The sequence below is a fragment of the Harpia harpyja genome, chromosome 12 (genome assembly GCF_026419915.1).
Source record: "Harpia harpyja isolate bHarHar1 chromosome 12, bHarHar1 primary haplotype, whole genome shotgun sequence".
Classification (NCBI taxonomy): domain Eukaryota; kingdom Metazoa; phylum Chordata; class Aves; order Accipitriformes; family Accipitridae; genus Harpia; species Harpia harpyja.
Window position 1 is genome coordinate 18,029,977 of NC_068951.1, and position 24,335 is coordinate 18,054,311.

The 24,335-nt window shown below is 43.0% G+C and overlaps 2 protein-coding genes across 5 annotated transcripts in view; one reads left to right on the forward strand and one right to left on the reverse strand.

Moving 5' to 3' along the window:
- The window catches only part of NGEF (neuronal guanine nucleotide exchange factor), a 53,301-nt gene extending 42,772 nt beyond the window's left edge, over window positions 1-10,529 (reverse strand). The window contains exons 1-2 of the mRNA XM_052803703.1: window positions 10,248-10,529; window positions 2,376-2,435 (exon numbers count right to left, since the gene is read on the reverse strand). Coding sequence (XP_052659663.1) covers window positions 2,376-2,435; window positions 10,248-10,278 — 91 coding nt within the window. The 5' untranslated portion in view covers window positions 10,279-10,529. The remainder of the gene's footprint in view (window positions 1-2,375; window positions 2,436-10,247) is intronic.
- NEU2 (neuraminidase 2) overlaps window positions 1-24,062 on the forward strand; it is a 35,481-nt gene extending 11,419 nt beyond the window's left edge. The window contains exons 1-4 of one of the 4 annotated variants that reach the window (XM_052803710.1): window positions 17,012-17,155; window positions 17,360-17,428; window positions 21,062-21,266; window positions 22,982-24,062. In XM_052803710.1, coding sequence (XP_052659670.1) covers window positions 21,063-21,266; window positions 22,982-23,920 — 1,143 coding nt within the window. In that variant the 5' untranslated portion in view covers window positions 17,012-17,155; window positions 17,360-17,428; window position 21,062 and the 3' untranslated portion in view covers window positions 23,921-24,062. Of the gene's footprint in view, window positions 1-7,443; window positions 7,739-15,187; window positions 15,741-17,011; window positions 17,156-17,359; window positions 17,429-21,061; window positions 21,267-22,981 lie in introns of those variants that run through there. The other 3 variants (XM_052803709.1, XM_052803712.1, XR_008237501.1) reach the window with 3 other exon arrangements.
- The last annotated feature ends 273 nt before the right edge of the window (window positions 24,063-24,335 follow it).

Sequence of the window (24,335 nt, forward strand, 5' to 3'; positions counted from 1 at the left end):
ACAAGCACAAAGACTTTATTTTGTTTCCCAGAGTTGCCCTCAAGTGCCAATGTACCCCCCCAGTGACAGAGGGACTTCAGCACAGGGGTCCTGCTGCGATGTGTGTCAGTACATGGACTATGCCAATACTCCCAAGCATTTTTAGAAAGCAAATCACTACAACAGCAAAACAGCAGTTGATCCTTCAGCCTTTGCAAGACTGGGTAAAATGTGAACTGACTACTTAAGCATTCGCTCCTGGCTTTGTCTTGTTGAATTCTTACAGCTGTCAGAGCCTTTCTAAGTACACAATGTGATTTTGTGACTGATGTGGCTATCATGAATAGTAGAAAGAGATGCTGTATAGGAAATGTAAATATAAAATTGACAGTTTGCTGAGAGAAGGGTGCATATTAGTGCTATGGATTAGTCATTAGATGCTGTTTTGAGGAGTTATGTGTACCACTGGTTTGTTACATTACAGCATACACAGTATACAAGATACTCTAGAAGGTAAGTGTCTCATTTTTTGTTCTGGGTCTTCTGCAATTTCTATGAACACATTTTTGTTGCTTGCCCTCAGGGTCACTCCAGCTGACCCTGGGACATCAGGGACATTTGGGACATCATCTGTGTATCCTCTGCTTTCCAGAATTTTTGACGGCCTTATGTTTTATCCTTATAAAGGGAGGGTCACTACCTGAAATCATGCACTGGGCCTGAGTTGTTCCACTTCCTGGCTCTAGAGATGAGAAAGTCTGCTTTCTCCTTTCATAACCTGAACCACAGCATGCAGCTCATAGCTGCTAAATTTGGATCCTGACTTCAATTCTGCCAAGACTTTTGGACTGTTTGGAACTGGTGGTTGCTGTGGGACTGTTTCCAGTGTTACTGGAAGTGTATGAAGGACCCATTTGTTGGTTGTGGTGTTAAGTTTGGTTTGTAAATTACTGAGGTATAGAGATTCACTAATCTTGTTTCTGTTTCTGTGGCTCAGTGGAACAGCGAAATAAAAACAGCTGCTGTTGGAGACAGCTTGAAAAGAAAGAAGGGGCTATTTCTTTTCCTGTGTTTTTTTTACTGTACCACGACTAAATCCCCAAAGGCTTGATCCTTGCAACTGTGATGGAAGCATTTCTGTTGACTGGACCACAATTAATATTACACCTATAATCCTTCCTAACCCTAAACTCTAATGGTCACTTATTTTATATTTATTCTCTTCTATAAACTGTTTTATGCCTTGCCACTCGAGGAGATGAACCTGTAAAAATCTCCTCTGTATCAAAGTTCCTATATGTGCTTTGAGTTGTCACCCCTTGTCCATGTTACTCAGACTGGGGCAGAGACCTGTCTCTCTTTTGTGGCCTTTGCAATGCTGACATAATTTGCAATGCTTAGCAAATTGCTGCTGGTGTTTTTTTGAAAGATGAGTTAAAGTCTTCACAGGAGCTGCTCACCAGTCAGGAGTAATTTCAAAACCATGTAAATCTCCAAAGGAATCATTAGGCAAATAGATGCGCACGTGTGTGTGTGGGAGTGCATGCATGCATGGAGAAGACTCTTTTCCCCTTTCACTTACCTGGTGAATATGAAAGTACGTGGATGTCATTGTTGGGCTTTTACAAAGATACTTGGTAGAGAAGGAGCCTTCTGCATGGCTAAGTGAAACTCACTCAGCTGGGTTGCCCAAAGACGTAACTATTTGTTCAGTAGCCCTGTGAAACCACTGTAGTTATCTTTGCCAGATACTCTTTTTTTGGTCCATCAGAGGAATGAAAGGTGTCCATCCTGAACAGTTAGTTTTCTGTCAGGCTACCAAACAGTCCCTCGCAAACAAGATGTTTGACCAGAAGTGAATATAGCAGTGCATGAGAGAGAGAAAGAAAGACTTCCATGTTTTCCAGGAGAGGCAGGGGTGAGGGGGCACTTGTTTATTATGGTGGCTATAAAAAAATATATATTTTTTTACTTTTTTCAGTGAAGAGTTCAAGAACAGAATGTATTTCTGAAGGCAATGCTTCCGATTCCAAAATTGATACTCTTAAGAAATTATTGAGAAACCACTTACTGATACATCAATCGAATAGTCCTGGATTTTGCAGTTGCTTTACGTGTATTAAAAACTAGGGATAAGTTTAAGGGATACATTCAGATTTAGTATTACATTATTCTGGTAGCAGTCAAACTATTCAGTGACAGAGAATGAATGATTCAAGCAGGTGTGGACCATAACTATCCCTGTCTGAGTATTTGTAGTGAATTTTTGAAGAAGGTATTCACCTTTTATAGTCACAGGTAGGTGAGTGCCAGGTCTTGCATCAGGAGTAACCCATCCCAAGTATATTCACATGTCATCCTGAGATCACACATCTTGCTGCAGTGTCACCACCTACCTGAATGTGCTTTGCAGGCAAACATATTTCCCCATAGTTCAAGAAGACCAAAGTAGGAGTCTGTAGGGAAGGAGAGAAAGATGACAACAGTAAAACCAGCAAATGATGCACATACAGCAACACTAGAGATATGCATTTTGACTCACACATAATTCAGCCTCCAGGAATTTGACTGTATAGAAATTTTACTTGCCAATGTGAAAAAATGACATTTACCAGCAAATGCCATGAATCTGTACAAGAGGAGTTGAACTTGGGGTTGTTAGGTAAAATGCTAATAAATATTGTAAAAGGGACTGAGGTTCCTAGAGCAGTGTGGACCTGGACACATGGATGTGTGTGGGAAACAGGCACCACTGCTGCTTCTGGGAGGGTGGGACTGGATGTGTTTGCAAGGCATGGTCTGGCTGTGGATGTCAACACCTAACTGCTGGTCCCTACTGTACAAAGAGAGTGGGATGACAGGGATTCAAAGGGTATCAGGTGTATCTAAAGAGCAACTCCTTCTAATCAGTTAGATCTAATCAAAGATAAGAATGTTTTCAGTAGCAGAAGCTGCAGCCTGAAAGCTGAGATTGCAGCTGTGTAGACCTGCAAGTATTTCAAATGGGTTTAGTCTGGGCAGAGTTTGATCCAGGAGTCTGGAGCAGGAGGTATGTTCTAGCACCAGTTGATCATCTCTCCCTTTTTGCTCATCCCACGACATGCCAGGCAGGCGCAGCTGCACGAGCCGTGGTAGAAGCAGACTGTGTGGTCTGTCGCTGGTGGCAGCCCCAGTGGGCACTGGTAGCAGAGGGAGCTGCTGGGGGCTGGCAGCCCTGGAAAGTCAGGCTGGCTGCCTCAGCTGTTGCTGAAGCAGGAGGGGTGCAAGCAGTGCCTTAGCTGCTGGGAAGAGCCACCTCCTTTCACCGCCGAACCTGCTGCTCCACACGCCCTGACCCCTCTCTCAGCAGCAGTTTTCCAGGGTTCCAGCACAGCAGAGCAGGCAGCTGGATCATGGCCACTTTGCTGCCCCTGGTTAATTTGCTGCCTCGAGTAATGAGCTATTTTGTTATGCCTGGTACTGGCCCTGAGCTGATAGCCTCTGTCTCTGGGAGGATTTCTTCCACTTGCTCCCTTCCACCACCATGAGGCAATCATTTGCGTGGGACTTAGCTGGGTCCCTGCACTCAGCCTTCCCTGCAATAGAAGGGGTGCAGTAGCATGAGACTAGTGGCTCTGCTTGCTGGTGGATCCAGTGCTTCATTAACTTCCTAATTCCCCTTTAAAATGGGGAAGGGTATTGTCTGACTGCAAAGTGTTATGTACTGTAGTAAGAAGGTATATACTTAAAGTACGCTTAATGCTTTTGAAATGAAAAATGCTCAATTTGCCGATGTTATACAATGCTGTTGCCTAGTCTGGAAGGGTAATGAAGATTGATTAATTAATATTAGAGACAGGCTGAAATCTCCAGCTGTACAACTCGGGGATGTTTCAAAGCAGGAAATAACAGGTATGAATAAAACTTGACTGTATGGTTGTTCTATATAGGGCATACAGTCACAGAAGATGAATTGCCCTTGTCTGATTGTGTAACATGTCCCTACTACCACCAGGGACAAGATAACAGTATTTATGTGCCTGAGTGGCCACACAAAATATGCAAGGATTGTGTCCCAGCAGAAGGCAGGCAGGTGCTTTCAGCATAGAGGGTAATGAACCCCTACACTGAGTTATTTAGTAGTGTGTTAGTTTTGCCATCACCTTAAATCCATCCATGACTAGATGCCCCTTTAAATTATGTATAGCTCAGTGGAAAATTTTGGGGCTCAGTGCAGAAATTACTGTCTTGGCTGTAGGTTTTTTATGCTGTAGAAAGGCAGAAGGTCATATAATCTTTTCTTCCTTTTTATGTGTTGAAGTTGTTTCAAGTATAAGCCCTATCAATGACTCCTCTGGAAGGTTTTGCATGCTGAATGTAGGGATGCACCTTTCATATACATTTCATGAACCAGGTGGAGCTCTTTTAAGTCAATATTTTGTCTTCAAGCCCTCGCAGTTAACATGGCTCCTTTAATATTTCTTCTTTAAATACAATCTGAATGTACATGCAAACGCCGATTTTGCTGCATCTTACCAGCTTCTTTCTAAAATGCTTTAATTATTTTGAAAGTCTTGTGCAAACTGATAATAAATTTCTGCCTCCCACCACCATCATTCCCCCATTACATCCCTGCTCATGTATGAGGCATTGATTTTTTTCCCTCTCTTCCTTGGTTTTAAGTGGAGTGGAATGCCATCTCTAAACTATTTCACTCTGCATCATAATGAGGCGAAACCAGCTCTGTCGGGATGGGGCACAGTCCAAAATCCAGCAGCAGGCCTTACTCATCAGCTGCTGTTCTTGCTTACATGGGTGCCAGTCCCTTAAGGCATGCCACGCGCGGGTGGGCCCCGCTGAAGGCACTGGGCCTCCACACAGGCTCAGGCCTGCATTTGCATCGGGAGATATTTCTGTCTGAGTCAGGGGAATAGTAACACCCACAGACTCAGCCCTAGGCTCTGGCAGATTTAGCGCTCAGCAGATGTAGCTATGAATTCATTTAGCCTCATCAGTGGTTTAAGCTAATGCACAGACTTAAAGCCAGTGTGAGTGAGGCACTCTCACGTGTCCTGTTGAGCCACCCCTGCTACAGGAGTGCTAACTTCCAGCAGAAGGATGCACAGGCAGCTGGGCATGGTAACACCCTAACCTAAAACCCTCAGGGCCCTGTGCTGCCTGACTATATGTATATTTATGTTTTCATTGTTACTGGTTGGGATAACCCTCCTTGGAAGTGTTAACAATCCTGACCCTTTCTTTTAGGTGGTGGCAAGAGACAGTTAAGCACATGTCGCTGTCCAAAGCAAGGTACAGGACATTTCACAAAGGAATTTGAACTATTTAGGTGCAAGGCCAAGTTATTATTTGATTAAGGCACAGCAGTGGAGAAAACCAGGAGGAGCATGAGAACAGACTGACCAGAAATTGAGACACAGACCAAAGAGGTTCAGAGCAGAAGCCAGAGAAGAGTAGACAATATGTTTGGGGATGTTGGCTGAAAGAATACAAGATTGTTTGACCTCACATGTTTCCAGAAAACAAACATTTTGTACTTATTTTGTAAAGAAGATTGAATTCTATCACCAGTCCTAATAGAAACACTCCAATTTTGAGATAGTCTTTCAGGTGAGAAAGGTAACAGGATGGTTTTACTGCTGTGATTTAGTGATGGTACCTTATTTATAGCAAGCAAAACCAAGAGAGAATTACACAGTTCATTACATGCTTGTGACAATAAAACCTTTATGTCTTGCACCTATGTTACAGAGAACCTGTTTTAGGAACACTTCAGAGACTAAAAATAAATACATTGGATTAATTTAATATAGCCTCCAAAGCCATGTGCTTTAGACACTGTGAGACCAAGTGAATGGGGCTTGGAGAGAGAAACCAGTACATTTAAAATGGCTAAAAATTACTCAAATGGCCTTGCTAGATCTAAACATGTTTCCAGAATTAAGTCTGGCATTGTGGGACCTTTTATGGGTAGAGGTAAGCATACATGTGTAAACATAGACATAAAATGAGTATGCCCTATAAATGGTTACTTACACTTAACAGAAGAGGATACATGCCTTCACACCATTCTCTGCATGAAACATGGAGTATTTATAGCAGCTACTTTGTGTTAATTAACTCATATATATCAATTTATACTTAATGAATAACACTGAATAACTGCATATTTTTCTGCTGCCAGCACAATTTATCTTTTTGACTGTTTACTGATTCTTTACGATTCAAAAATAATTATTGAAAGGTGTGCTTTCTTGTATGCCACTAATAATTGTCATCTCTGCTCAATCCATGTATCTTAGAGTGGTCCAGCCCTCCAATCCCATTGCATTCCATGCTTCATTCCCTGGGTCTCATGTAGTAGACATAGCTGTGGGCTATAGCTAAAATGTTAAAGAATTCCCCCTCTGAAGCTGCTCTACATGTGTGTATACGTACACAGATATATGCATATCTAAACACACACGTGCTTTCCGGGTGTGTAGGGGGAATCAACCTAATTTTTAAAGCCTACAGAAGAGTAGAAGTGGAAATCTGCAAGCCCTCTGGTTTTCATTATAAGCTCTTGAAACTAATTAAACAAAAACCTGACCTTGTTTTTATTCCTTTCCTTAAATTAGTGCACATGCAATGGTGAAAGTACATCCTTGCTTGAAGATTTTGAGAGTCCTGAGAAGTAAAATGTCTAAAACTCATCCTTTTCCTCTGACATCACTGACATATCTCTCTATACTAACAAGAACTCCTGCTTGTAGAGGAACCCCCTTTCCTTTTTCCTGCTGATTATGGTTATGATATGTCGTTGCCCCTGATGCCATCACATTCCTTATTTCTGCTTAGAAGATACTAGTGAAATTGTTGCTAAGTAGCTGTGGTCTAAAACTCATGAGGTTTTCCAGGCTTATCCCTGGAAGGTAAGTGAATAATTAAAAAACAAATCACTGCATTTCCTAGGCTGGGGGAAGTACATGGCTATCAACTCAGGGCTAGTTGCAAATCACAGGACATAGCTTCAAAGTATAAGATACCAGTGTACTATGCAAGTACACAAGGCGGCCCTCAGCAGTCTGCCTGGCAATCTCTTCTGTTCTACAGGGTTGCATATGTGAGTTGTGAGTCCTTGGTCCTTTTTGCTTGTTCTCTTCTGTTTGGAACATGTGAAGCTTTCTAGCCACGGAAAGAATATGCAACATAAAGCTTACACTTAAAATAAAGGACTCAGGTATAGAAAGTTTAGTCTGTGATGAAATGGTTTATTCAAGAACACAGTATGAGAAATAATGTCCTGGGCATAATGCCTTGCTGAAAGCAGAGAGGTTTAGTAATGCCAGGATACTTAGAAGAGGACGTTAGCCGATGTCTTGGTTGAAGCTTTTCAAGACAGACTCAGGCCCAGTGTCCCTAGGGCAGGCAATACCTGTGCTGCTCTTGGGGGAAAAATATAATGATATCCACTTCTATTTCTAGATTTGCTGGTTGCGTATGAGACACTTGTTATGGAAGAAATGAGCATGGGTGGTTATTTGAACTGCTGAGAGGTAAGAACTCAAAGGGGTTTTTATTTGAAAGCTTCCATACAGAAGCAGGGAAAGAAGGCAGCTGATTTTGTTGATCAAGGAATAGTAGAGCTCTCAGTTTTTCCTCCCTCAGTGGTTATTGGGTGGAGGGTCCAAGGAGTGCCTGTTTGCTGAATCTGCTTGCAAATTTGTAGCTGCAAGGGAGCCAGAAGTCAGTAAGACATCAGAACCCTGTTAGACTGGTTTCTACTGGTTTGAAATGCCAGGCAGGTTTGGAATGCTGCTGTGCCAGGCTATCCTTGTCAACTGCATCAAGCTAATTTCAGCTAATTTCAAACCTGACATAAGCTGATACTATTATAGCCTGTTACTCTGATTGCACATGTCTTTAGTAACTCAGGAAAAATATTTGATAGACAACTCTGGAAACTGTGCAGCAAACAGCATCAGTCATGGAAACTTCCCCTCCAGAAGGGCTCTTTTTAACCCCAGCAGAGGACCCTGGCAGGAAAGGAAGCTTGCAGGACTGCAGCTCCCAATGCAGAGCAGTCTCTTCTGTCCTAGTACTGGGGTACTAGCTCAGGGCTTAGGCAATCACATCCAGAAGCCCCCCCCTACTTGCCTCTAGTTTGCCAGCTACAGGGCTAGACAGCATTGCACTGTAGAAAAACAGAAACACATGCAGTGCTCTCTGGCTGCACGTGCATCCACAGTAAGTCTCCATTTTTTTGTCAAACAAGTGACATGGTCTCCTCAAACATAACTCTGTAGCTCACTTTACCCAAGTGCTGTGAAAGATTGGCAAACCTTTCCTTTCAGACCTTTCCTTCTAACAGCAGTGGTTACCCTCCTCTTCATCCCCAGTTTTTAAGCACAGGAAGAGGAAGGCTGGGATGAGGGTAGTGAATCTCATGGCTGTGGCACTGAATCGGGTCCTGTGAGAGCAGATGTCATTTCTCAGCTCTGCTGCAGTTCCCTGGGCAATCTTGAGCACATTAGGGATTTTTCTGGGTCTTAGTTCCCCATCTCTAGACTGGGAGTGGTATACTGTAGTTTATGAATACTTCTATATTTCTTCCACAGTCTTTTTTCTTCTGAGTTACTTGAGCAGGAACTCGGTGTAAGTACAAGAGCATGACATGAGATAGCCTGACGGATTCAAAGAGATCTGGACAATGCTGTAATTAAAGAAAAAATGAACCAATTTGGGCATTCTTTCTTTTTTGGTTATTTTTCATTTGATATTTCCTACATTTCTGTCCCCAAGTGAAAAGCAGGCATTTTGTCTAGCTTTCTAGTTCCTCAGTGTCCCTGTTGCTCTTCCTAAGTTTTATTTGAGCTGGCTGCAATTTCTCCTAAGAAGAGGTCCTTGTTTCAGGAATTACTCCCTTTTGGAACAGCAAAGTCCATGGTTTGCGGATTGAGTAACCTGCTAGACCTGTTTTTTCATAGACAATCTGTTTCAAAGATTATTTTGGCTAGGAAAGAGAAGGCGGGGAGGAGATGAGGTTTCAAGATTGTTTCAGGTTTTACTGAGTCTTGTCAGTTTTTCTTATTTTAGATCTAATGGGGCTGCTTCCATGGGATGCTGCTTGGAAACATGAAATATTGCCTGCTGGCACTGTTGTGGGAAAAATGATAATTGCCTGTAGAAATCATAGAACAAGCTACTTCCAAAAGGAGAATTTGAGTGAAAACCGCAGGCATTGGCAATATACTCAGGGACAGATAATGGTAATTATGTAGTTAAAGTATTTTACATTGTCTTGCAAATGTCCTCTCCAAATTATAGCAGTGTGGGACAATGGGTTCTTTATCTCTGGGCTCTTCTTTTCTGGCAATTACTGTGGTGTTTCACACATACTCCTGTATTTACAGTTGGTCTTAAAGTGGATTGGATTTATCAGTCCCAATTCCAGTCTGGAGAAAACCAGATCTGAATAAAACTTATGTCCATCTCTTATAATGAATGTCAGCCAATTAGTCCTTTTTGCAGGTTCAGCAAAAAGGTTTTAAATTTTTTTCATTATTTTAGTGCAATTTCCTACTCTCTACTAGGTCTGCAAGTGGCAGCTTCACTATAACGGTTGAATCCGTCAATAGTTCAATATCTCAAAAGCTAGTTTGTTCTTATGAAATCTGAGTCCCTGTTTACTTTGTGCATTTTAAAATATACATAATTGCTGGGACAGAGTTCACAGCTACACTGGATACACAGCAATTGGTCTCCGGAGAGTGAAAGGAAAGATCATCTAAGGGGAAGGATCAGCCTGGTGTTAGGAGGAAAACAGGCTGTTTTTCATATTTCGTGTCTTTATTTTATTTATATATATTTTTTAAAGCAAGATCACACCTAAACATTTGCCAGGAAAAATCACAACTTGTCCTGCCCCTGGAAAAAGGCACACAGTTTGGTTGCTTGGTTGGTTTTGGGGATGTTTGCTGTTTAGTTTGTCACATTAATGCCCGTTCTGTGCAGGCTGGGTCTCCTCTCTGACTAGGCTTCCTCCCTGTGGTGGTTTTCATGCCTGTCAAGCTGTGCCAATGGTGTCTCTCCTTTCTGTCAGCCAGTATTTCAACAGTGTCAAGGCTGTGCTCTTTCTGGGTTGCACAGGACTCCTTCAGTGTGACTTTGCTTGTAGAGCAAAGTCGGTTCTTTCTTGGGCACTGGATTTGTGCCTTTGTTTGTGGCCTGAGGTTTCTTCCTCAGACCATTCCTCTTCCAGCATCCCCCCAGAGTAGGATTTTACTCACCTGACAATCTGGGGCTGAACCAGTCTTTCATTTGCCATCGGGATGAGGTATGTCCAACAAGTCTGGACTAAACTCCCCAGGTTGTTAGAGATTCGCAATTCAGTTGTGAATCCTGAGGCAGGTGTGTCCTACAGAAGATCCCTGTCCTTCGGTCCTCGTACCTTCTGTCAGTTCTGCTTGAGAGTGAAGTTTCCCTCAGACTTTGTTTGCTCAGTTTCCAGAGTCACAGCAAACATAATTTAAAGGATCAGCTTTCCCTTTACCCAGATAAGTTAGTACAAACATGCCCTGAACGTCCTTTGCACTGCTTGTGCCATAGGCTTAATGACAGGGCATTGTTAAACCTTCCATATAAATCTTTAACAACTGGGTGAAACTTTGGTCCAAATCTGCAAACTCAAATAAGTGGAAACAGTAAATGGTATTTGCTTACATTTTTAAGGCCCACTGGCTGAGAAACTGCTCTTGCTTTACATTATTTACAGCCATTTGAGATGAAAAGACCTAAATGTTTATGAGTATTTTTAGGCTGCCTTTTTTTAATTTCATGTGTGTTCACATACCTGGGCACTTGGGTGGAGATAGCAGAGCCAGCCTGGTTTTATTTTAAGGCTTTTTGTATCTGTTCATCCAAATGCCTGTTATAATTTTCACCCTTGAAGTACTTCGATTTCTTATTCAGGTTGTGCTTACATATGCTGTTCTCTCCGCTGGGCTTGCTTGCTATTATTTGAATGTCCCTTTTCTGCAGGCAGCTTAGGGCCCAATTGCTTCAAAGACAGACAAATAATCCTGTAATTCCTGTAGATACCTATGTGCTGCTATACTTAGGAGAGAAGTTTTCCCTTGTCCTTGGATAACTCACATGGTATTTTTAAGCCTGTAGTTTGAATGACTCTTACAAAAAGCATCATATCGCCTGCTGAAGTTGATGCTAGTCTTTCCCTTGATTTTTTTCTTTTTTAAGTTCACTGAACTTGCCAAGTGCCTTGTTCATCTCAAAATATTTTAATTGGCCACAACATTACCCTATTCCTTTAAAAATGCAGCTGTATGCCCAGCCTATTCTGTGGAAGGCCAAATGTTCATTGAGTAAAGCTTTGGTTAATACGAGGTCAGTCATCATAGCTTCATGGTCACCAGTGTCAGTGTCCCTTTACATCAGCAGAGGGCCTGGCCTGGGCACAGAGGGCTGTCAGCAATTAATCCTGTAATGATTAATCAAGGTCACCATCAGGCCTATGCACTCCTGGTCTGTGAGCTAGCAGGACATGGAAATGAGGGATGCACTGGAATTTGGGCTCCTGTCTGTTGCAAGAGTCACTCCAGGGTGAATCTAGATAGCCTTGTGCTTCAGACTTGCTTATCTGAGTGTCCCAGCGCTGGCAGAGTACGTGAAGCAAGGGACTCCGGTTTTATTGCATTTTCCAGTCATTAAATTGCTCCAGTGACTCCTTCCCAGTGTTGCTATTTTGAGGGCTAAAAAAATCCTGCTTCTACAATCCCCTTTCTGCATGTAAATCTCACCACCTCTCTTCCTTTGCTTCCCATAGACTGTGCCATTCATTTTGTTACAAAAATAAATTATTTTTTTTTCTGTTCCAAAAGGGCAAAGTAAATGGAAAAATGGTGTCGTGTATCATAGGTAGGCTGTTCATTGGATGTTGTCTCTCACAGAGTAAAGAAGCTTCCCTGTGACAAACACAACTCACCATGGAGTGTCAGAAGGCTTACAGGTCCGCCATGGGGTGATGTTGTTGCCCTTTGGGTTGAGGGAATATTTTTTGGATTTTGCCCAATTCTTTCCATGAGGAGAGGAAATAAGTTGTAAAAGGCTATTATTTACTGGGAAAGAAACACAGCATGATTCTTTTGCTTACTCCTCCTGATGGAAATCAAAAGTAACTTAACTGGAGACAATGGAGTGTGAAATGGTACAAACCCAAAGAGTACCTGCTCCTCATACCTGTTGCTCTTACAGCAGATAAGGATAGTGAGGTGCTGGTTTCAAATGTGCACAAAGGCTTGTTTCCTTAACTAGAATTGGAATTAAAAGAAAACAGTGGATATTTCCTTGTCCAGTGAACCCTGTTTCCCAAAGAGCTCTGCCAGTAGCATTTGCATGTTAAATTCATTATTATTATTATTACTTTGCACACACACCCCCCCCCAACAGAGCAGAGCTTTCAGTCAGACCCCAGGTCTATAGGTTTTACATTCTGCACAAATGATACCATATTCCCTAAAGTCTGGAGAGAAGCCCATAGTGTTTTAGCTGAAAATTTGCAAAATCATGTAATTGCTCTCTCACGTGGCCTGACTCCATAGAAGCCCTCGATTTTAAATATTGCTGCCTGACGACAGCTGCTACACTGTACAGCATAGCAAAAATACTGAATTACCTGCGCTGGGCGTGCCTTTCTAATAGGGCAAGGAATCAATGGATTCAGGTTTGAACATTTTGCAAGGGAAATATACATTGATAATTTTTAATAGACTAGGTATCACTCATTAAATGCAACCTCTCTTATTTTCCTACTGATTTCTTTTCACATATGCTCACGAGTATTAGCTTGTGAATTCTTTTTCTTAGCTTTCATTCGCAGCTATTGCTATATCTTTCCTAAGAGGTGGCACCCAAAATTGAACATGGTCCTCCAAATGCAAATGCTCCATTGTTCAGTATTCTGTCATTATATTATCTTCTGCATTATTTTTATATCCTCTTATTAATGCACCCACACAGCCCATTTGCATTTTTTAACCTTTTTAAAAACGTTTTCATTACAACAATCAGATATAAAGGCAATGAAGTAAGCATGGAACAATAGAAGTGAAGAGCTTGATTCTCCTCAGACCTATACCCATTTTAAACTTCACCAGTGACACTGTTTTTGATTTACACTGAAAGTAAAGAGAGAATCAAACCTAGCATGTCTACACTGAGACATCCATTTTTGATTGTTAGCAAGGAATGGTTTTGTAAAATAGTTGCAGTACACAACATGTTGTTTGGAAAAAGCACTTTTATCAGGAAGGAGGCTTTTTTGCAGATAGAGGACTGCAGTATGGGCTAGTGCCTGAAGAGCAGTTGCTGGAGGCCTGGGTGCTGGCAGTGCTTGGCAGTGGCCGTGCAGAGGAAGTACCGCAGGATACCCGTCTGTTGACTGTGTGGTTGTCCTGAACAGGCACTGGGGTTCACCCGGGTGAACCTCACAACAGGACTAAGCAGTGCATTCTTCATTTCGGGAGTAGTTTTAGCCATTCTAGGCTGTTACCCTCTGCACAGCCATGTCTGATACCTGCACTGGGGAGTGGGCTGAAGGCAGGGCATTGCAGCTGGCTGCAGAGGAAGATGGGGGCCTTGCATGGGGAGGAAGAGATGATAAGGGGAGATGGGAGGTGGCCAGAGGCATGGCCCACTCTGCCATGTGCATGCTGCCAGCATAGAACAGGGAACCATTGCCACCATAGCAAGCCACATTTGGAACTTCCCACTCTGAGAAGAAATGGCCAACCAGTTTTAAGCTGCAGCTGGCCAAGGTGATTTCTATTAAACAAACAAGCTTTTATGGGTTGTTTGGCTGCAGAAGCAAAGTGTGTGACTCAGAATACCACCTGAGTAACACTGCTTTTAGCCAGGGAGCAGAAGAAAGGTGAAGAAATCCACAAAGCAATTGTTCATGCCTGGCTTTCTGGCAGACTGCACTGTAGCAGCCTCTTCGGTGCCTCTCTTGCTTCCTTAACTGCTTCTGTTTTACTTGACTCTGGATTTTCTCCAGGAGTTACTGTTAAAAGTTATTATCTTGTGGATGTCAATGCCATTGTCTCTGGAGAGACTTTTCCTTCACATTGGCTATTGTTTGATTCCAGGTAAAGCAGTGAGATACAAATGCCCTTAGGCTTCTCTTGTGTGTCTCAGTTAAGGGAATACTTTACTTGCCCAGTTAGGCAAGGTCCATAAACATGGGGTGTGGTTTTATGATACAGCTAATTTGATCCAATGGCTAGCTGCCAGTCAGAGAGGTGAGTCTGCTCCTCCTGTCAACAGCTTCATGCTCCTACTCCCTCTCCTACTGCAGATCCTGCTGTTTGACTCTTGCTGACGCAGTCCAGGACAATGACCTAGCAGAAAACTGTTCTTTTTTTTTTTTTCTGGATTAGTTTTCTGCCAGACTGACATCCTCTGATGGCTTGCCAAGGTAAGATGAGCACCAATGCTGGCACAAGAAGGAATACAGGGCTGCTCAAGAGAGAGGAAAGATAGTAATACAAATACATTACATTAATTTGGTAGGTTGGTTGAGTGGTTGTAAATCCACACCTTTGCAACTCCCTGTTTGGCTTGCACAGATCAATCAGAACTGCCATCAAATAAGGAGACTTCTCTTCCTCCTTTTTCATTACTAGCAAGATGTATTTGCAGGACAGTTATTTTCATTTTTTCAGCTCACTTCAAAGACCAGAAGCATTAATGGCAGCAATGAGAACACAGTAGAGAAGAGGGGGAAGCAAGAGAAACAGCAAGGAATGGGATAGGAAAGGTCATCTCTGACAGCAGCAGCAGCACATCAGATCAGTAGCACAAGATAGTCATGAAATCATTTGCTTGGGTACTCCCAGCAGCTGCAGGTGCTGCCTCTAAGCAAGCCAGGGCACAGCTGGGAGAAGGGGTGATCCTGTCCTCTTCTTCCTCAGCTGGAACTCTAGGCTCATACTCTCCCCTCTGTTTCTCTGCCTGACTCTCCCCATCTGCTAATTGACTGCGGCTGCTGGAATAGTTTAGCCCTGGTAACACCTCCACAGAGGCTGCTGGGAGCTGCATCTGCATGCACCAGCATGTTATTCCTGTACCACTGCCTGGGGACTCTTGTGTTAACCCATTTCTTCATCCAGGAACAGCATGCTGGTGGATTGGAGGTACATGGAGCTGGCAGATGAATATGTAAGATTATCACAGCACTGTCACCTGCTGGTTATAACCATTTTCTGGATTCTTTTGGCAAACTTTCCCAGAGCTCAGGAGCACTCTGAGAGGAAGCACTGGGAGTCCGCATGCTGGGACCAGAGGAACTTTCCCCTCCTCAGTGCAAGGGGACAAGAGGGCCAAGAAATAAGACAGCATGCTGAACTGTATAACCATTAGAAACAACAGCTGTTCCACAGTGCTGTCAATCCATGCAGGTAGAAATATGCTGTTTAATTACTATGATAATAATAGTCTTTCCCTAGTGCTTATCCAGCTCACGTGAAACCTCCCCTTATATGCAAAACAGGTTTGCATTTAAATGTCAGCTTGTGTATATATGTCAGCTGCTAGCTTCTCCTGGGGATCTGAGACAGCTGACATTGTTGCTAATATAAATTTTGCAGGTTGGAGACTAGTTGGTAAGACTGTGGTGAGCCTCCCTTTTGTCTAACCCAATAGAAGTGCTTTTGGGGTTTTGTTTTTTTCCCTTTGACGTGACTTCCAGGAGACACAGAGTGAAAGAGGTATTTATTTTTCTTTTTTTTTCTTTCTTTTTAAAAAAACCAACAAACAGCTTTTTTGTAACAGTGGACATTGCTAGGAACTAAAAAGGTAAATACAACGTTTTGTAGGTTCAAGTAGGAGTGCAACTTGTGTATTCCCCCACCAAACATATGCTAAGAAAAATGCTGCTGCTTCATGTAATTCTTCTCTAGTGCTAAGAAAACCTGCACTTTAAGGCATGGGAGCTACTGCTAGGCTGAGCCACATCATTTTAAGAACTTGATCAGTTGTTTAGGAAAGCATATACTGACCTGGGAGGCTGAAAATCCCCTTGTGAGCGTGGTATGAAGTTTTTACCACAGAAAAACTTTCTGTTTCTAGTGTAGTTAAAAAGTTTAATCCAACTGGCTGCTGGATTAAAGTGATTCTAGTTTTGTGCCTTTTCAGTTTTGAATTCTGAATGTTTTAGTTTAAATTTATTGTTTGACAGGTCTTGCTGATAACTCTCCTTTCTGACTTTACATTTAGAGTGATTTACTGGACTAAATAAACGTGTGCTGTCTGGCTTGTTAAGAAATCCCATAGCCTACATTTAGTGTAGGATCTGGTCTAGGGGCATAAGAAGGCTGGAGATGGAGTGCTCTGATGCTGGGCTTTGGCAGAAATGGGCACAGTCATGCTGTTTCGCTAGGAGGAAAGGCTTGCGCACAGGAATATGCTGTGTAGCAAGTATTTTAGAAGCAAACTGGGTCTCCTGTTTCTTAGCCCTGTACAGCTGGAACGTGGTTACTCCTGCCCCCCCCTCCCCCCCCGCAATATCCAAATGGAAGTGTCTTCTTTTCTTCAAGTGAAACAAGAAATGTATCTCAGCATAGCACTTAGTTGACTTTTATAAGTTTGGAAAACACTGTAAGTCCAGATCTGACATTGAGTAGGGAGCAACCAGACCTGGGTTCTTGTGCTTGCCTTGAAAAGCAGAATTTTAGTTGGGTTTTGCATGTGACTTTCTTGGGTTTTTTTGTTTGTGTTTTCCCACCAAAACCTCCCTGAATGAGTTTGTTTGGGATCTACCTGAACTCATTCAAGAACAAGCTGCCTCCTACACAGATTGCAGAGCACTCTGATAGGCACCAAGAGATAGAGTTCAGCATATTACCTCATTTCTGCTGGTTTGTTTTTAAAGACATACTGCCATTTCAGCTTGGATCTGAACATGTTCAGGACAGGTTTTTACAGAAGCTGAGCCCGGTGGAAATGTTATCCTTTTTAGTCACTTTTCTTGGAGATGGTTAAAGCAAATAAACATGCAAGGGCTCATCCTGCTCTATCGACAAGTCCACGTGAGCTGCCTTGAAGGACAGAAGTGGAAGGAACAAGTACCCTCTCCTGGTGTCTACCAGCACCTCTCCCTTACTGCAACTTGGGCTTCTTCCAGGTATCAGATCCATCATAGATTCATTTATTCCCAACTGTTATTTCTTTTGACTTTTCTGGTGTGCAGGAAACACTCTCTGCTTTGGAAATCATTACAGCTGTATAACTTGCAAACTATGAGTAATGGTTTCCTCCAGTTTAACTCCCCCCCCCCCCCCCCCCCAACGTGTTTTCACTGTGCCCGTCTTTCTCCCTGTCTGCCCAGTTCTGTCTGGAGGTGAGGTAGTGGATCTCAATGCAGCAGCTTCCCTGGTGCCTTGGAGAGGAACTGCAGGTAAACGTCTGTCTCCCTGAACAGGACACTTCTCAAGGATAAGCCTGGGAAATAAATTCAAAACTCCAGTAAATACCAAAATGCAGAAGGGAATACTGGCTTAGAGGCTACATGATAAATTTCCCTTCTCCTTAATAGCATCTCTGTCATCTGGAAAGAGGTTATCAGCCACCTTTTTTAGTCCTAGGAAAAAATTACCATATCAACTCCACTTCCCCTTTCTCACCCCTTTACCTCACAAAACTACAGCTAACTTTTCTCTCCAAGGTGACTTAATTGATACAGGTCTGAGCAATTGTTTTAAGTTTGTGTACCGCTCTCCAGTCTCCTGCTTGTATTTCAGGCCTTTGTGTTCCCAGAAGTTTGGGTTTTTTTCCAGTTATAGCTCTTGGTCTTTCAAAAGATATTGCCATGGTCTACAAACTATGTCTTGCCAGTGTCCTTAGATCATGCTGGCTGCAACACTGCCACCTTCTTCCTTGTAGGCCAGCCAGTGCTATTTCAGTAGGGTTTAGGAACAAAGTAGCATCATAGATGCATACATCCCTTGGCAATTTAATCTCAGAGGGATTGGCATGTATGATTTGAATTCCTGCAGTGCTAGAGTATGAGCTTTTGAACACTCTTTATGTGGCTGTCCTGTTAATGATTTGCTGTCTTGTCTATGGTTTGCTAATTTTACTTCTCTCTTATTCAGGAGGGTGTAGCTAGTGTTTTTGCCTTTGAAAATGGATAAAGGTCACGAGAAAAATCACTTCCTAAAGCAGCACTTTTATTTATATATATATATAATTTTAAGTTTATTTAAAGATTCTGAATTTTTGAGTCTGTGTGAAACTCAAACTGTTGTGACTCAATCTCTGCTTGAAGATCCACGAGGGAGAAGGTAGAAGCAGCTGAATACTGGCTTTAAGTGTGTTTAAAAAAGGATGGAAGAGTTTCTCTGCAGAGGGATACATAGTGTGTATGTGTATATATATGCATACAGACATAATACCCACACTGTGTGTAGGGAGTATATATGCAAATGTGTATATATGTGTATACACACACACTCACACATCTCCCTGTTTAGTCTCTGAATATATGGAAGAGTCACTTGGTTCTCATATTTTCCTCAATTATAATTGCGGGTGCTGTGTCCAGGAACCTCAGGCTTGTTTCTATGGCAGCTATGCCCAGCCTTTTAACATCCAGCCTTCCCTCAATTCCCATGTGGCAATAAGAGGAAAAGAAGAGTGTTGTGACACCCACACTGAGCATCTCATGGAGGGGCTAAGAGCATGGGTAGAAATGTCTGCAGATAGTGGGCTCATACAGGAGGGACTTGGGTACAGTAGGCTGCGGTACATCCTCCCGTGGCACTGGTCTCTTGTCTTTGTGTTGGGGGCTTTGTGGGGCAGCCCAGATGATCTTTCTTTTCTCTCTCTCTTTTTTTTTTTTTTTTTTTTGGCCTCCTTCTTGCCCTGCCCTGAAGCAGGATTGCAATATCAGAATGGCATCATGAGCAGGAATGCTAGGGAACCTGTGCAGCACTAGACAGGCTGACTAATATCCCTTTAAATAATCTCCCTTCAAATAGTCTGGAAGCATTCTAGTGAGCTTCTGTTTCAGGAGCCATGAGGACACAGCCACGACTGTGGTCTATATAAATAGCCAGATTCGTGCTGGTAAGTAGTGAAAAGCACAGTTATTTGTTCTAGGAAGGTCTTCCTGTTTTTTGTATGTTGTTGCATGGATAGGTGTGATCAAATTCTGGTAACATTTCTGTATAGTAGCGGTGCTTCTGCCTTTTCTCAGACTGCCATATCCTCAGTGACAGTGAGGAGTGAGAAGCTACCCTTTGGAGATAGACTTCTATCTCCAGTGGCTTTGCATCTGAGTGGCAATGGTGCTGTGGCTTGCTGGGGTCTGTACAGCTGGCTTTAGCTAAAACAGTGTAGTTCAGACCCTTTTGATCGGTGCTGTGAGTTCAAAAATCTCACTGATGTTTATAGCATCTGGAAGGTGAAAGCAAGGAATATTTTAATATTTGCTGTGGATCTGGATAGAGCATAATGTGATGGTCCTGTCTGAGGAGGATGAACTTAGCTTACCTGTGCTGTCCTAACTGTAATCAGCACTGTAAAAAATTAAAAAAAAAAAAAAAATTGTTAGCCAAGTCTATGTTAGTTATGCTGGCTAATATAATCTTTTCTTTTGTAATATGGAAGAGTGGAAACTATTCTCCAGGTAGGTACATGCACTCTGCAGCTACATAAGTAATCTTCAGTTTGCCTCCATCTGGTCCTTAATTATCAAGACAGCCTTCAAAAACATAAGGATGTGATACATGGCCAATAGCCACTATAGCGCTTTCCAAGATTTAGGTAAATAGGAGAATCCTCAACAAAGAGCGCAGCAAGTCTTGCCTCAGCTGAGGTAGGAGGCATTTGAATTTCTTACTCATAGTGTGTTGTTATCTTCTCCCTGCCATCCTACCTGCTCGATGCGTCAGAGGTCTAAGGCTTGATTTTTTTAAATTTTTTTTTAAAATCCTCTCCGTGCCCCCCGCCCCTTTCTGCTGAGCAGAGGATATTCAGGCCTTCAGTTTCTGTTGCATCATGTCAGAGATCCTTTTTCTTTCTTCTCCCCCTCCCCCCCCGCCCTGGTCCAGCTCAGACATAATTCCCGTGGCTCAGTGAGGTTTTACCAGGGTAAACGAGTTCACAGGAGAGGCTTGGTACAAGAGGACAGAGGGTTGAGTGGGTCTGAGGAGAGGAAGAGAGACTATGTAGGAGCGGAGCACAGACCAGTTACGTAGAGGCAGCTTCCCTAAATGCCCCCTCATGTTTGCCTTTGTAATGCTTTTAAGTCACTGTACAGATGACAAGATCTTGGCCTGGCTAGAAGTCCCACCTGATGTGGTAGGACACCATTCAGACTGTTCTTTAATCTTATGGGGGGAAGGATGCTTTTAAGTCACTGTACAGATGACAAGATCTTGGCCTGGCTAGAAGTCCCACCTGATGTGGTAGGACACCATTCAGACTGTTCTTTAATCTTATGGGGGGAAGGATATTCTCGTTCTTTCTCTTTTCATGCTCAGTGCTTACCATCCTCAAGCAGGGGTACAGCTGGGGTTAGGGATTGCCTCAGTGTGTCATTTATATGGGATTTTAAGCTCATATCTGGCAAAGCAGAAGTTCTGTGCTGGGTTTTGGAAACACCATCAACAAAGACATTAATGGTCTTCTGAGGGAAAATACTATAATGTCTGATTCTCAACAATCTTCTGAATTACAAAGCAAACCCACAAAAATCCCAGCCTGTGAATTTAATTAAAAAGAAAAAACAAATTACAGACAGCTTTTTCATTAACTGTATTTAGTGTACTTACCTTAAGTCACTTCATTAAGATCAACCAGGCTGTTCCTGGGGTAAGTCTGGTCTGTGTTGCCAGCTAGTATGCAACATGTGGGTTCTCTCTGGAAATGCACGAGAAAGACAAAGCTGAAAGTAGCAGAAATTATATTTCAATGTCGGACAGGTCCCAGTGAGCAGGGAGGGCAAAATGCAGTGGAATCTGCTCTGTCACATTTTGCAGGGCTAAGGTCAGTCAAAATGCAATGCATTTTGTCTTCTTCCCCCTAGCATGATGGCTTCGTTTCCTGTCTTGAAGCAAGAGACATTGTTCCGGAATGGTACCTGGAGCTATCGAATTCCAGCCCTGCTCTACCTGCCACGTTTCAGCATCATCCTGGCATTTGCTGAGGAACGAGAGGATGTGGTGGATGAACATGCCAAGCTAATAGCAATACGCAGAGGCATGTATGACCCAACGACACACCATGTTCAGGTACCAGTGTGGGGAGAAAACAGGGGAGACTGTCCACCTGTACTGCTCCCCTCTTGCTGTAGGGAGAGGGCAGCTGCTTCTCCCCAGTTATAGGAGACAAATCAGCTTGTAAGTAATGCATGTGTCATTATAACTGCTGGGATTCAACCCCATGATTGGGCAGCTGTTAGAGGGACTAAAGTGGGCAGGTGCAGCAGATTTTCTGACCCATCATCGCAGAGCTGGGGAAGCAAATAGAGAGATGGGACAGAAGTCCTGTTGCGACAGCAAAGATGTGGAGGAGAGGCAGAAATGGGGAGTGCTACAGGGACAGGGAGGACTGAATTAGCAATCGGTGACTATTTTTTTTAAATTCATCTTCTTGGGACTAATTTCTGTTTAAAAAACAATTGAGAACAGCTAGGCTCCCCATGCAGAAGAGTGTCATCTGGTTTGTCTATGCCAGTGAATTGGCTACCTTATTAATCTACCAGTTATTATTAACAGTTATCTTGCTGGGTGACTGGGGGTGGTGGATACTCTATTTATAATCATTTTTTGCATTTGCAAATGCATTAATGTCTTGGGGGGGCGGGCAGTCATTATATTTTTGTATTCCAGTCCTTCATTGGTGACTGGTTGTCTCAGATTATAGACTCGTAAGAGCTCGAGTCTGCCTAGCAGAAGCAGCCTCTGAGTGCACCTGCAGAGTCATACCATTCAGGTGGCATCTTGTGTAACCCCCTGTAATTCAGTTAAGTAGGGCTCAGATGGTCATAAACTTAGTAATTTGTGTTCACATGCTAGAGTTTCTTAAAATGGAAATATTAAATATTCCAAAAAAGTTAATACTGGTTGAATAGACAAAGATAAGACATGACCAAAAAGGGTAATCGGCAAGTCAGGGTAGAAAGGCTAATTAGTATTATCTTACTGGAAAATACTGCTTCTTTTATGAAGCCAATAACACTACGTAGGAATAATTTTCTAATTGCAATGTTAGTGTTATAAATGTGATTGTGTTGTGTGCTGTTCATTTAAAGAAAGACAGGGCTTGGAAGGAAGTTATACCTGCTCTGTGACCTCTTTTCTGCATTGGACAACTCAGGGTCCAAATTTCCACACCAGAGTGTGTAAAGCCATGCAATCAGCTCTAGCAAGGTGCCTCAGTGTAGGCTGGGATGCCCATTCACACATGGATCAAAATGGAGGAATAGGAGTCTGAATGGAAAGGAATTTGTCAGCATCTAGGATACTTGAAAAGGGCTCAGTTATCTAGATGACTTCCTAAGAAACACTGAGACAACGGAGTGTCTGTACCAGCACACTTTGACCTCTGGGCATGTCTGTGTGTCATATATATGTATGTGTGTGTGTATATATATATATACTTGTGAGAATTTCTGAAAATTCAGCTACTGTAGTTTTAAAGTGTCATCAGACACTAGCTGCATTGAGATACAGAGCTATCGGCTCCTCAGTGAGTAGTAATTTAAAAGGACATAACCCACCTGTTTGGCGAAGTGTATGTGCATTGTGTCATCCAAATAATTTTCACTTATGTTTGGCGATGCCACTATATTGTCTTCCCGTTTCTTGCTCTATCCACTAACTTGCTCTCTTCTGTTCTTCTCATGCTCTTCTGTAACTTTTATCCAGGCACCCTCACACTGTAACATGGATCTGTTTGTAATGGTGTGTTTCATTCTTGTCTCCCTTCACACGGTCTCTGGCAGTGGAATAGCATGGAGACCATTGTCAGTGCACAGCTGAAAGACCACCGATCTATGAACCCATGTCCTGTTTATGATGAGGTCTCAGGGAAACTGATCCTGTTCTTCATAGCTGTCCCAGGAAAGATCTCTGAGCAGCATCAGCTCAGGACAAAGATCAACCTGGTACGTCTCTGCTACGTCACTAGCATGGACCAAGGACGCACCTGGAGCACTGCCCAGGATGTCACCGATAGTACCATTAGCACTGAGTACAAGAACTGGGCCACTTTTGCAGTGGGGCCGGGTCATGGATTACAACTGCTCAACGAGGCCCGGAGCCTTGTGATTCCTGCATATGCCTATCGTATCTTGGACCCTAGGCAACACCCCACCCCTCATGCCTTCTGCTTCATCAGCTCTGACCATGGGACAACGTGGGAGTTGGGGAACTTCGTGGGGGAGGAGAGCGCAGTGGAGTCCCAGGTAGCAGAGGTGCACACCTGTGGCAGGAAGGTCCTCTACTGCAATGCAAGGAGCAGTAGGGGAGCCAGAATCCAGGCTGTCAGCTACAATCACGGGGTGGACTTTGAGGGAGGCCAGCGGGTTGAAATGCTAGTAGAACCTCCCTCTGGATGTCATGGAAGTGTTACTGCCTTCCCACCTCCCCCTGATGCTAGATGCCAAGACAGTTGGTTGCTCTACGCTCATCCTACAGACCCAAAGGGTCGAAGAGATTTAGGAATTTACCTCAACAAAAGCCCTTTAAATCCAACACACTGGACAAAACCAAGCATCCTCTTTAAGGGCCTGTGTGCTTATTCGGATTTGCAGTACATGGGGATTGGGCCAGATGGGTCACCCTTGTTCTCCTGCCTCTTTGAATATGGGACCCACCAACAATATGAAGAGATAATCTTTGTAATGTTCACTTTGAAGCAAGCCTTTCCATCAGAGTGCTGAGTCTTGAGCCTTTCCATCAGCATCCCTCTGGAAATCACCTCTGCTGATACTTCTTTTCATTGTCACTTCTCATCTTTCAGCAGAAGTTTTTTTTGTGTTCCTCCTGCACCCTTAGTTTGGCATTGGCTTGTGGCGTCTAGATTATGAAGTCTATTAAACATACTAAAACTGAACATGTGGTTGGTTTTGTTTTCTGTTGCCTGTTCTCCCTTCTTGCCTTTTCCTTGGGCTGCCATTTTAAACATCATGTGCTCAAAACAAGCATGACTTTTGTATAGGGCCTCTCACCTTGAGGCCTCTGATAGACTTGATTAGGGATGCGCATGCTAATAGTGTAGGGACTGTGTGGGAACAGAAGGCAGTGATTTTTATGCTGAGCTGTATTTAATAAGTTGTAGATAAAGTCCTAGAGAGG